The 13,171-nt window shown below is 37.8% G+C and overlaps 1 protein-coding gene across 5 annotated transcripts in view; it reads left to right on the top strand.

Moving 5' to 3' along the window:
* The first annotated feature begins 2,996 nt into the window (after positions 1–2,996).
* The window catches only part of PMS1 (PMS1 homolog 1, mismatch repair system component), a 103,551-nt gene continuing 93,376 nt past the window's right edge, over positions 2,997–13,171 (top strand). For 4 of the 5 annotated variants that reach the window (XM_068968048.1, XM_068968045.1, XM_068968047.1 and 1 more), the window contains exons 1-2: positions 2,997–3,128; positions 7,598–7,780. In XM_068968048.1, the coding sequence (XP_068824149.1) occupies positions 2,997–3,128; positions 7,598–7,780 (315 nt within the window). The remainder of the gene's footprint in view (positions 3,129–7,597; positions 7,781–13,171) is intronic. The other variant, XM_068968046.1, reaches the window with a different exon arrangement.

Genomic DNA, 13,171 nt, shown 5'->3' with positions numbered 1-13,171 from the left:
CTGGTGTGGCCCAGATGGTAAGGAATCCACCTGCAGTGTAGGAGACCTGGGTTCAATCCCTGGGTTAGGAAGGTCACCTGGAGGGGAGGGCATGGCAACCCACTCCAGTATTCTTGCCTGGAGAATCACCATGGTCAGAGGAGCCTGGCACGCTACAGTCCATGGGGTTGCATATATGTATGCACACACACTTTTAAATTTTATGGTAAGTCACATTAAAAGGGGGAAAAATTAAGGGAAATTAATTTTAATATTATATATAATCCAATATATTCAGAATATAATTTAATTTTAATCAATGTAAAAAATTAATTAAACTTACGTATTTTATACCAAGTTTGACATCCAGAGTGCATTAGCATATAACAATTGGAGTAGCCCTGTTTCATGTGTGAGCCATCACAAGTGGCTGGTGATGACCTTGTGTGTGCTAGTTGCTAATAGTACCATGCAGTTCTGTTCCTTTAGACCTGAGGCCAGTCTGAAGCCTGGGAACAGGACAGAGGGTGCCTTTCGTTGTGACAGCATTAATTTGTGTGACTGTTACGGCAATGGAGCAGCTGACTGTGTGCTGTTTTTCTGACTGACTGGGAAGGCCTCCCAGCCAGTGAGAGCCACAAAGAAACACTGAAAGGTGGTTGTTGACAGCTACTCTCCTAAGACTGGGCTACCCCCAAATTACATACATAGTGTAATTAGAAGTTAATTGTTAGAAAAGGATTTTCAGTGTTTCTGTATATAATGATCATGGTAATGAGAATACTGTATATTTTATATGGCTTTATCATTTCCACAACATTCTGTGTGTATTTTCTTATATGATTCTCACAACAGACTAATGAGGGATTATCCTCATTTATACAAGTAATAAGTTGATTTTACAGAGGGATTTAAGTAATGGCACTCCAATGGCAGAAAATGAAGAGGAACTAAAGAGCCTCTTGATGAGGGTGAAATAGGGGAATGAAAAAGCTGTCTTAAAACTCAACATTCAAAAAACTAAGACCATGGCATCCGGTCCCATTGCTTCATGGCAAATAGAAGGGGAAAATGTGGAAGCAGTGACAGATTTTCTTTTCTTGGGCTCCAAAATCACTGCAGATGGTGACTGCAGCCGTGAAATTAAAAGATGCTTGCTTCTTGGAAGGAAAACAATGACAAACCTAGACAACATATTAAAAATCAGATACATCACTTTGCCAACAAAGGTCCATGTAGTCAAAGCTGTGATTTTCCAGAAGTCATGTACAGATGTGAGATTTGGACCATAAAGAAAGCTGAGCGCTGAAGAATTGATGCTTTTGAGCTGTGGCGTTGGAGAAGACTCTTGAGAGTCCCTTGGACTACAAGGAGATCAAACCAGTCAATCCTAAAGGAAATCAACCCTTTAGAATATTCATTGGAAAGACCGATGCTGAAGCTCTGATACTTTGGGCACCTGATGCGGAGACCCTACTCATTGAAAAGACACTGATGCTTGTAAAGATTGAGGGCAGGAGACAAAGAGGGTGGCAGAGAATGAGTTGGTCGGGTGGCATCACTGACTCAATGGATATGAATTCCAGCAAACTCTGAGAGATATGAAGGACGGGAAGCCTGGGGCACTGCAGTCCATGAAGTCACAAAGAGTTGGATACTTCTTAGCAACTGAACAACAGCATACAAGTGATAAGTTGATTTTACAGAGGGATTTAAGTAATCTTCAGTTTATGTGACTAAAGATGAACACCCAAACCTGTTTTTTTAGACTCTGGTCTGGCATATTTCTCCATTGTGCTAATGAGCTTTGCCTTGTGCAAAGCAAAATGTAGTTATGAATTGTGAACAGTTAGCACCATTCAGAAGTCAGTATATTGACTACTTCCCAGAAATACATTCCTCAAAATTCTGTGTAATCTTAGTGGCTATATTCCATTTCTTGCTCAATTACTTATTCTTAAACTTTATGTCACTCTGCTTGTTTACATCTAAGTTGCCTGAAAAAGAATCCTAAACAGAAACCTTTTTGTCTTTGGTATTGTTGTTTTGTTTGGACCTAGATTCCATAGGATCGTTCCATCGCGTGCACGTGTAACAAGTCATGGTAAATTAAGGACGTACTTCGGGTTCTCCCCTCCCCCATTTTATTGTCAGATAAAATCCTAACTCTAGAGGAATTTGTATGTTGTCAAGCTAGTATTTTTTAATTTATTGAAATCTTTTCTGAAGTTAGGCATTAAAGTAGATGCAAACCCCACTTCCTGCAGATTTTGTATATATGACTTCCATATGAGGTTTTTTGTTTCTTTGCAAAAGTTTCAAGACAGAGAGTTTCATGGTTTAAAACAATTACTGGTAGAGAGATTCGGATGTACAAGTTGGATCGGCATGTAAAGGACCTTGAATGCCAGCACATGGATTTGAGCTTTATCTTATTTTGGCTTTGGGGAGCCACATGATTAGAAAGATGTTTTAGGCTCAGTAGTTTACAGGATGGTAATCTGATGTGATATGTCAGAGATGTGACTAGTTTAGATTAAGGATAATTCTGGAGTCTAGATTTACTAACTCTAAAAGAGCTCAGTAATTAAAAGAGATAATTGTAATTCATTGAAATGTATCGATGACTAATGATGTTCAAGAGCCACTGCCATTAAGGCACATGACTGACATTATCTGCGTATCAGTTGACAGCACCATCTGGTCATTCCTAGCCAGGCAGGTCATATATTACACTTATTACACGATTGTTCTTACCATTCTTCAATTAGTAACATAGTGTGACTTACCAAATAATTTCTCTGTGCCTTAGTCTTACAATATGCAGATGATAATGGCATTGAGTTTAAAGGATATTCATAATAAATAAGCAATTTAATACTGTATGTGCTTAACAGTAGAGCCTGACATACAATGAGACTTGTAACCAAACTGCTATCAGTTCTGTTAGGAATGTTTAACAATATTTATTTTTACATCTTATGGTTTATTTTCTAGCTACTGTGCTGAAAGCTAGAATGAAACAGTTGTCCGCAGCAACAGTTCGCCTACTTTCAAGCTCTCAAATAATCACTTCCGTGGTCAGCGTTGTAAAAGAGCTCATTGAAAACTCCTTGGATGCCGGTGCCACAAGCATAGATGTTAAACTGGTGAGTGTTCTTGAGATGCTGCTTCCCTTGTAGCTCAGTTGGTAAAGAATCTGCTTGCAATGCAGGAGACCCAGGTTCGATCCCTGGGTTGGAAAGACCCCCTGGAGAAGGAAATGGCAACCCACTCCAGTATCCTTGCCTGGAAAATCTCATGGACAGAGGAGCCTGGTGGACTGCAGTCCATGGGGTCACCAAGAGTCGGGCATGACTGAGTGACTAACACTAACTGACACTAACCTTTAAAGCAAAAAAAGAGTTGGACAGATGTTTTCTCCTTACACCTGTTACCTTTTATTTCTTTATATACCAGTAAATTATTTTTAGAACATTGAATACTTTGTCTTATTTAAGAGTAAATCCTTAAAAATGCATTTTAGTTTAAATCAATATACAGTAACACTAAAGGAAGTCATAAAGGAATGCTTATTCTTGAGGACTCTTTCACATAAATGAACTTAATTTGTCCATATTTTCTGCTATTACTTACCCTTGATTGTATGTGCTTATTTGTTTTATATATTCTCATTTGTATTTTGTTTTTTTCTACTTTATCTTCTTTTAGAACTGTGTCCTTTGTTGCTTCATAGTTTTCACATTTTTAAATTTAAGTGCTACATATTAAATCATTTGAGTTAATATGATTTATGACACTTACTATGATTTCTTGCAATGAGTCTGAACCTCTACCACCTCTATTGTAAATTACTAGCTCATGGAGGTAAGGTCTATATTTTTTTGTGTTCTCTATACCTGTTCAGTATCTGGTACATAAATGGTAAATAAATTTGTTTGAGTGAATGTAAGAATGCATTTTTTAATAATCTCCTGATCATCAGATATTCATATTATTTCTGGTATTATGGCATTAGCAAGAATACTGATATGAATATCTTTGTAGGAAAGAGACCTTCCTTTTTCATATACATGTATATATATATATATGTTATCCCTTTTTATCCTTATAAAAACTATAAATTAGCTACCGCTACCCATTTTACAAATAACTAAGGTTCTAAGAACTTTCCCAAAGTCATGTAAGTATGGTAGTAAGTAGTGGAGCTGAGATTATATTGCAGATCTTTATGACTCTAAAACCTTTCAAGATTTTTCGTCAGTGCTAGTGGTTCTCACAACACTTGGGTGCATCAGTAATCCTCGTGAGTTTGTTAAAACAGTTATTGGGCCCTAGAATTTCATATTCTAGGTAGGGCCCCAAATTTGTGTTTTTTAGAAGTTTCTGGTTGATGGTGAGAACCACTGTTCTATCCTATGTCAAACTTGTACTTTGATTTTAAATGATACAGTAAAAGCTTCCCTGGTGGCTCAGAGGTTAAAGCATCTTCCTGCAATGCGGGAGACCTGGGTTTGATCCCTGGGTTGGGAAGATCTCCTGGAGAAGGAAATGGCAATCCACTCCAGTATTCTTGCCTGGAAAATCCCATGGACAGAGAAGCCTGGTGGGCTATATACTCCATGGGGTAGCAAAGAGTCGGACACGACTGAGCGACTTCACTTCACTTCACTTATAAATATGAAAAAAATGAAAGACATTTCCTTTTTCTTAAACATTTTATATAGTTCAGTCTGATTAGAATATAGTTGATAATACTTAAATAGGATTAGATAATTATAACACAAATTTAATGTAAAGAATCTTAAGCAGGCAAACATAAATCTTATTCTGAAAGGTCTTGGAAGAAAAATACAGTTTTAAAAAACAGTTTTACAAAGCCAACAGAAGTCCTCTTTAAAAAGGAAATTAAAGTACACATTTTTATCTGGTTATATATTTAAGTCTCTTGACATTTATCCGTTTCTGGTTTGTAGAATTTTAAAACAACTCTTTTGCTCTATATAATAAGATCTGTTTTATTATAGTTTCATATAGTAATAACTGTCCTGGGTAGGAATGTTTTCATAATAAGTAAATTAAATATGTTGACATTATTTCAGACTCCTAAACAGATGTTTGTATTATTTTACTCAGATGCCTTGAGTTTTTACTTGTATTGAAAGACTGACATTTCTATAGTTAATTATTTTTCTATAAAACAAAGTAGACAAGCTATCACCAGGATCATAATTTTAGATTAAGGGAGAGATAAGAAACTAAATCTTAGGTGACTCTCCCCAGAACCTTGTATTTATAATTTATCTAAAAAAGAATGACACAGTATCATATAATTTTAGGTTATTAAAAAGGTACTGTATTATTTTTAAATAATAGTCATTATAATTGTAGGAAGATTTTTTTTCCCTATATAACTTGCATTTATGGCCATACACATAAAACTCTGTGAAGTAAAGCTTATGATAGAAGTTTGCTACCAAATTTAAAATGTGTACTCACAGAAAGTGTGATGACCATAGGAATTTATGCTTTGTATTTGCAATGTATGCATATTTTTAGTATTAAATTACCCATATTAAGCTATGATTTGTTTTTCCTTCTCCATTTCCAAATTAAAAACTCACTGAAATTGCTAATTAGGTGTATTTTCTCAGCAATCTGTTAGGTAACTATTTGCAGAAAGAAATTCAGAAAGTCATAATTAACAGATTTCTATTTATGACTACAATAGCTAGTTCAAGAGAGAAAATATTAAAAATCAGATTGAATATTGATAGTTGCTGGGCTCTTGGTGGGAAGAATCGGGTGTTGTTTTGATGGTGATGTTGTTCTGTTTTATTTGGGAGGTTATATATACACAAAGCACCCTTCAGCCTTGTCATGGTGCAGGGACTTGCGTAACTCAGTGAAGCTATGAGCCATGCCATGCAGGACCACCCAGGACACATGGATGATAGGCAGAGTACTTCATGCAAAATGCTGAGCTGGATAACTCACAAGCAGGAATCAAGATTGCTGGGAGAAATACCAACAACCTCAGATATGTAGATGATACCACTCTAATGCAGAAAGTGAAGAGAAACAGAAGGGCCTCTTGATGAGGGTGAAAGAGGAGAGTGAAAAAGCTGGCTTGAAACTCAGCATTCAGAAAACTAAGATCTTGGCATCCGGTCCCATTACTTCATGGCAAATAGAAGGGGAAAATGTGGAAGCAGTGACAGATTTTCTTTTCTTGGGCTCCAAAAATCACTGCAGATGGTGACTGCAGCCATGAAATTGAAAGACGCTTGCTCTTTGGAAGAAATGCTGTGACACACCTGCTGCCGCTAAGTCGCTTCAGTCGTGTCCGACTCTGTGCGACCCGTAGACGGCAGCCCACCAGGCTCTCCCATCCCTGGGATTCTCCAGGCAAGAACACTGGAGTGGGTTGCCTAGACAGCATATTAAAAAGCGGAGACATCACTTTGCCAACAAATGTCCATATAGTCAAGGCTTTGGTTTTTCCGGTGGTCATGTGCGGATGAGAGAGTTGGACCATAAAGAAGACTGAGTGCTGAATCATTGATGATTTTGAAGTGTGGTGTTGGAGAAGTCTCTTCAGAGTCCCTGGAACTGCAAGGAGATCCAATCAGTCCATCCTGAAGGAAATCATCCCTGAATATGCATCGGAAGGACTGATGCTGAAGCTCTCGTTCTTTGATTACCTGATGGGAGGCCGTGTCACTGGAAAAGGTTTGATGCTGGGAAAGATTGAGGGCAGGAGGAGAACGGGGCAGCAGAGGATGAGATGGTTATATAACATCACCAATTCAGTGGATATGAATTTGAGCAAACTCCAGTAGAGGATGACAGAGAAGCCTGGTGGCTGCAGCCCATGGGCTTGCAAAGAGTTGGATACGACTTAGTGACTGAACAACTGCAATAATATATACAAAGGTCTATATAACTGAAGAATATTTCTGGGGAAGTTTAAACATAAATTTAAATGTAAATACCTATTATATGGAAACAATTCAAGGGAACCTTGAAGATCATACTGCTATTATTTTACACTGAATCTGAGTCCAAGGAAAACAAGGAACTTGCCCATTGTACCATAACTAGGAATTGGTAGAGTTAAGAATTTAATCTCTTAACTTGCTTAATGTTAAGTTTACATGCTGTGCTGTGCTGTGCTTCGTTGCTCAGTCGTGTCCAACTCTTTGCAACCCCATGGGCTGTAGCCCACCAGGCTCCTCTGACCATGGTAATTCTCCAGGCGACAATACTGGAGTGGGTTGCCATGCCCTCCTCCAGGGGATCATCCCAACCCAGGGATCGACCCCAGATCTCCCACATTGCAACTGGATTCGTTACCATCTGAGCCACCAGGAAAGTACAAGAATAATGGAGCGAGTAGCCTATCCCTTCTCTGGGGTTTTTTCCTGACTCAGGAATCGAACCTCATTCTCCTGCATTGCAGGCAGATTCTTAGTCAACTAAGCTACCAGGGAACTCCTAAGTTTCCATAAGAGATAGATAAATGGCAAAACTGTTTCATTTGTGTTGCCTTCTGTCTCTAAATGTGATAATAGTTTAATGTCTTTATATACTAAAAGTATTGTTGAACTTTTCATAGGAAAACTATGGATTTGATAAAATTGAGGTGCGAGACAATGGTGAGGGTATCAAGGCTATTGATGCACCTGTAATGGCAGTGAAGTACTACACCTCCAAAATAAGTAGTCATGAAGATCTTGAAAATTTGACAACGTATGGTTTTCGTGGAGAAGCCTTGGGGTCAATTTGTTGTATAGCTGAGGTAAGGTAATTTGTATTGATCATTTTAGCTGTTTCATAATAACATGGTATTAGAATTAAGAGAAAACTCACCCAGAATTTGGCAGTTTTCTTTTTAACTGTGTAAATACATGTAACATTTACTATTTTATTGTGTAAAATAGACATCAAATCTACCAGTTCAGTCATTTTTAAGTTTACGGTTCTGTGATACTAAATGCATTCGCTCTCTTGTGTAGGCATCACCACTGGCCATCTCTGGGACTTTTTCATTATCCCACACTGAAGCTGTACCCATTAAACAATAAACCCCTATTCTCCTTTCCTCCGTCCACTGGTCACCAATATTCTACTTTCTGTCTCTATGAGTTTGACTGTTTAGGTGTGTCTTATACTTGGAATCATGCAGTATTTATCTTTTGTGTCTGGTTTATTTAACTCAGCATAATGTCTTTAAGGTTCATACATGTTATAATGTGTATTAGAATTTCATTCTTGTTAAGGGTGAATGATACTCCATTGTATGTATAAACTGTATTTTATTTATTCATTCATCTATCAAGAGACATTTGGGTTGTTTCCAGGGTTTGACTCTTGTGAAGATTGGTGTACAAATGTCTGAGTCCTTGGCTTTCACTTTTTTGGGTATATACCCAGAAGTGGAATCGCTGGGTCAAATGGTTCAATAATCCCCCCTTATCCCTGGTTTTGCTTTCTGTGGTTTCAGTTACCGCAGTCAACCACTGTCAGAAAATATTAAGTGGAAAAATTCCAGGAATAATTCATAAGTTGTGTGCCATTCTGAGTAGTATGATGAAATATGGTGTAGTTCTGCTCTGTCTTGCCTAGGATGTGAATTATCTGTCTTATGTATCCACATTGTACACACTACAGCCTTTTAGTTATTTTCTAGCTGGGTGAGTTATCAGATTTGTCAAGGTGTCATAGTGCTTGTTTTCAAAGGAGCCCTTATTTTACTTAATAATGGCCCCAAAGTACAAGAGTAGGGATGCCAGCAATTCAGATATTCTCTTACTGTGCCTGATTTATAAATTGAACTTTATCTTAGATATGTGTATTTAGAAAAAAAACATAGTGTATGTAGGGTTTGATACCATCTGCAGTTTCAGGCCTCCACTGGGGATTTTGAAACGTGTCTCCTGTGGGTAAGGGGGACTACTGTAATTAATTTTTTGAGGAATGGCAAAGAGTGTTTTTCAGTGGTTTTATATATATATATATATAAGCAAAAAAATGGTTTAATCATCTAATGGCTTGGAAAAGTATTAAAATTATACAGGTAACTATAAGCATTTCTCAGAGCCTTTACTGTACTAAAGTAAAGTACATTATGAATCTCTGAGGTTGGTGGTTTACAATAGGGACATTTCCTGCACACTTGGCTATGAAACCCATTTAATGAGATAGCTATCACTGTTAATTCTGTTCTGCTGTGGAACACACTCTGGAAATACTACACTGGTCAACACAGATAATTGGACTGTGCCCTAGAGATATGTAGAGAAGGAAATGGCAACTCACGCCAGTATTCTTGCCTAGAGAGTCCCATGGACAGAGGAGCCTGGTGGGCTACAGTCCATGGGGGTCACAAGGAGTCAGACACGACTGAGCAAACACTCAGTCACTCACTGGAGATATGCAATGGCTTGGGTTAAACCCTAGTTAGAATTTTCCTCTCCTGACTGCTGGATGTTTTCAGTGTGTATAAACCCTTCATTCAGTTGATGTCTGACCACTGCGTTGCATAGTATCAATTCTGTCACTGCCTCTTCCCTGGATCACACAGCTGGTTTTTGGCAAAGCCCGTCTAGAACCTTATCTCTCCATTTCCATGTATATCAGTTGTGTTTGATCACTAGTTGCTTTGTGCTGGACTGTTCGCTTCTGTGTTAGGGTCTGTTTTACAATGTGATTGTGTGCCAGTGTGGCTGTTTTACGTGGTAATTGTGAGGGTCTCTTTAGCTGCCTGTGTTTGCCTGGTGGCCATGTATCCTTTCATTTGTGCTGACTGCTGTTTGGGTGACAATGCTCAGGTGCAGTAAAATGATGGGACTTGTTGACTGAACTGAACTGATCTGAACTGTTGTCTCAGAAAAGTGGCAAAGATATGAGATATTGTTGCTTTCATTGTCTCTTTAGTAATCTAGTCTCCCCAACAGTGACCCCTTCTCCAGGCTTCTCCGTCTTCCCTCAGCCCTTCCCTTAGAGTGTCTGCATAAAGTAGGTTTTCTCCATTTTTGGTGATAAGGTCCCATCTAGGTATTCACTTAGTCTTTAACTTCAGGGCTCTGTAAGCTGAAAGAAAGAAAAATTGTGGGTTGTGGAGGAGGGAGAGTTTAAAGGGTGAAGTTATGCTGTTCTAGCTCAGAGGACCCTGCTTCTTAGAATCCAGATGTTCAGACATCACTAAAGGAGAAAAGACCTTGTCATTCCTTAAGTGTATACTGTGTAAAAAAATCTCTATCCAAAATCTTGCGCACCTTGTGCTTTCTCTATCTTTCTCAGCACTGGCTTTATTTAGAGTTTGCTGAGTCTCCAAAATTTACTGACCATTGCCCATTTTTATCCCCATAGACTGTATATTGGAACGTATAGTCCTGGAATCTTGTAGAAAGCGTCTGTTTTTTTGTTTGCTTGTTTGTTTTTTAAATTGGAATGTGATTTGTACCAGAGAGGCTTAGAAGCTCCCAGTACTAAATACTGTTGTTTGAGTTCTCAGGGCTGTTTTAAAAATTGTATTATTTGTTTGAGAGTAAAGTATTTGATTTTTTAACTGTTGTCCAAATTTGGCAAATAGTTGCTAAGCTCTATTTTGACAGGTATTGTTAAATAATGTATTGTTCAGCCTTTTTGTATTTTCTATAGAAAGTGAAAGTGAAGTCACTCAGTCGTGTCCGATTCTTTGCGACCCCATGGACTGTAGCCTACCAGGCTCCTCTCTCCGTGGGATTCTCTAGGCAAGAGTACTGGAGTGGGTTGCCACTTCCTTCTCCATGTATTTTCTATAAGATGTGTATATTAGCCTTTCAGAACTGAAGTTTGTCATTACCAACTTTGTCTGCTAGGTGGCAGTACTATACTTAGTCTTTTAAAATACATTGTACTTAAGTCATAATTTATCCAACTCTTCACTGTAGTTACGATTTTAGATGGCAGTTTGGCAAGTCCTTATCCAGTGGTACACAGCATTGTTTTTTCATTTGATTTCTTAAGCCCACTTAATATCCAAATTTATCATTTGATCTCTTGATTCATTTTTGAGGTATTTGAATGTCTTGAGTATAAATACTTAAAATAATTTTGTTCATCAAAATTACAAAAGGAGTAGAAGAATTGTCAAATTGTCACAATAATAGAAAACTGTAGGCTTTAAAAAATTATGTTCGATTTACATATTTCAGAGTCCAAAGTTTATCTTAGAAAATATTCCAGTATTTTATGGAATATTATAAGTCTTGTAAGTCTTTGGGAAAATTACACATAGATGTGTGTGCGTGTATGTGTAAATTTTTATGTATGTGTAGTTCACATCAAGATTTAGACCATTATCAGCACCCCTGAAGGCCTCTCATTCCTGCTTCCAGCTAGTATGCCTCAAAAGGTAGTGGCTCTTCCAATCTGTATTACAGAGATTAGTCATACCTGTACTTGAACTTGCTCTAAATGGACTCTTACAGTATATACTCTTTCATCACAGATGTTTTGATGATTTAGATTGTTTCTGATACAAAGGATTCCGGTATTAGTAGTGGACCCTTACCCACCTCATACAGGGCAACCTTGTGAAGGCCCTATTCTGATTGAGAAACAACTCTGCCATGCTGTTTCTGCTCCAGAGTGCCCCGCTGGGGCCTGCCAAGGCCTGCTGTGACTGGCACAGCCCCACTTCTCTTTCTGTCTTGTCCCCACAAATGATCATCTCTGGAGCACTCCCCAGTGCTAGTCTCCAGCTTAGTCTTCTATGGTTTAGTTTCCCCATATTGTTGATAAGAAAATGAGGTTTTCTGAAGTCAAATGCCAGGTTTTCTTTTCTTTTTAAAAAAATTTATTTATTTATTTTAATTGGAAGCTAATTACTTCACAGTACTGTAGTGGTTTTGCCATACATTGACATGAATCAGCCATGGGTGTACATGTGTTCCCTGTCCTGAACCCCCCTCCCACCTCTCTCCCCATCCCATCCCTCAGGGTCATCCCAATGCACCAGCCCTGAGCACCCTGTCTCATGCATCGAACCTGGACTGGCAACCTATTTCACATATGATAATATACACGATTCAATGCTACCCTCTCAAATCATCCCACCCTCGCCTTCTCCTACAGAGCCCAAAAGTCTGTTCTTTACATCTGTGTCTCTTCTGCTGTCTTGCATATAGGGTCATCATTACCGTCTTTCTAAATTCCACATATATGTGTAGTATACTGTAATGGTGTTTTTCTTTCTGACTTACTTCACTGTATAATAGGCTCCAGTTTCATTCACCTCATTAGAACTGATTCAAATGCATTCTTTTTAATAATGCCAGGTTTTCTTAACCCAACTTCAAAACAGTCTAATAATAAGTCAGATAAAGTTTCTTTATCTACTGTATGTGAGTGGTTTATTGCAGAGGAACTGTACACAGTGAAGTAAATGGAATAAGAAAATTATGATGTCTTTAGAGACACATAATGTCTCCATGGCAAAGCCAAAAATTCATTTATAATTTCATACCTCTTAGTACTGGGTTTTCCACAGTAGCTCATGCTGCTTTCTTACTAGCATGATTAAAAAGTTATTAGTAAGTTTAAAACTGCCTCATATTAAAATAATGAATATACTCAGGTCCATAGTGCTCAATAGAGATTTTATCAAGGAGTAGTCAAGTTGAAATGTATATTGGAGGCTTCTGAATAGTATTTCTGAAACACAGAAAGTAATATATAGTTCTTAAAGTCAATTATATTTTAAAATTAAAACTTATTATTTAGGAAGACAAATTAATGAGTGCTTTTTTGGGGAAAAATATTACTTTTTAAACAATATTCTTCACCATTCAGAAAGAATTGAAGTTGCAAGTATAGAAGTTACATGTTTATTTTAAAGGTTCCAGTTTATTTTGAAAAATTTTTGATAGAGATTGCGATTACATAATAAAAATTAGTGATTTGGTTATTCTATTGGCCAAACTAACTGATGTAGATAAATTTAAACCACAATGAGGTACCATTTCACGCCAGTCAGAATGACTGCGATCCTAAAGTCTACAAGCAATAAATGCTGGAGAGGGTGTGGAGAAAAGGGAACCCTCTTACACTGTTGGTGGGAATGCAAACTAGTACAGCCCCTATGGAGAACACTGTGGAGATTCCTTAAAAAACTGGAAATAGAACTGCCTTATGACCCAGCAAT

The sequence above is a fragment of the Capricornis sumatraensis genome, chromosome 3, assembly GCF_032405125.1.
Source record: "Capricornis sumatraensis isolate serow.1 chromosome 3, serow.2, whole genome shotgun sequence".
Taxonomy (NCBI): Eukaryota; Metazoa; Chordata; class Mammalia; order Artiodactyla; family Bovidae; genus Capricornis; species Capricornis sumatraensis.
The sequence above is the reverse complement of the archived record's forward strand: the minus strand, read 5'-3'. Positions and strand labels throughout refer to the sequence as shown.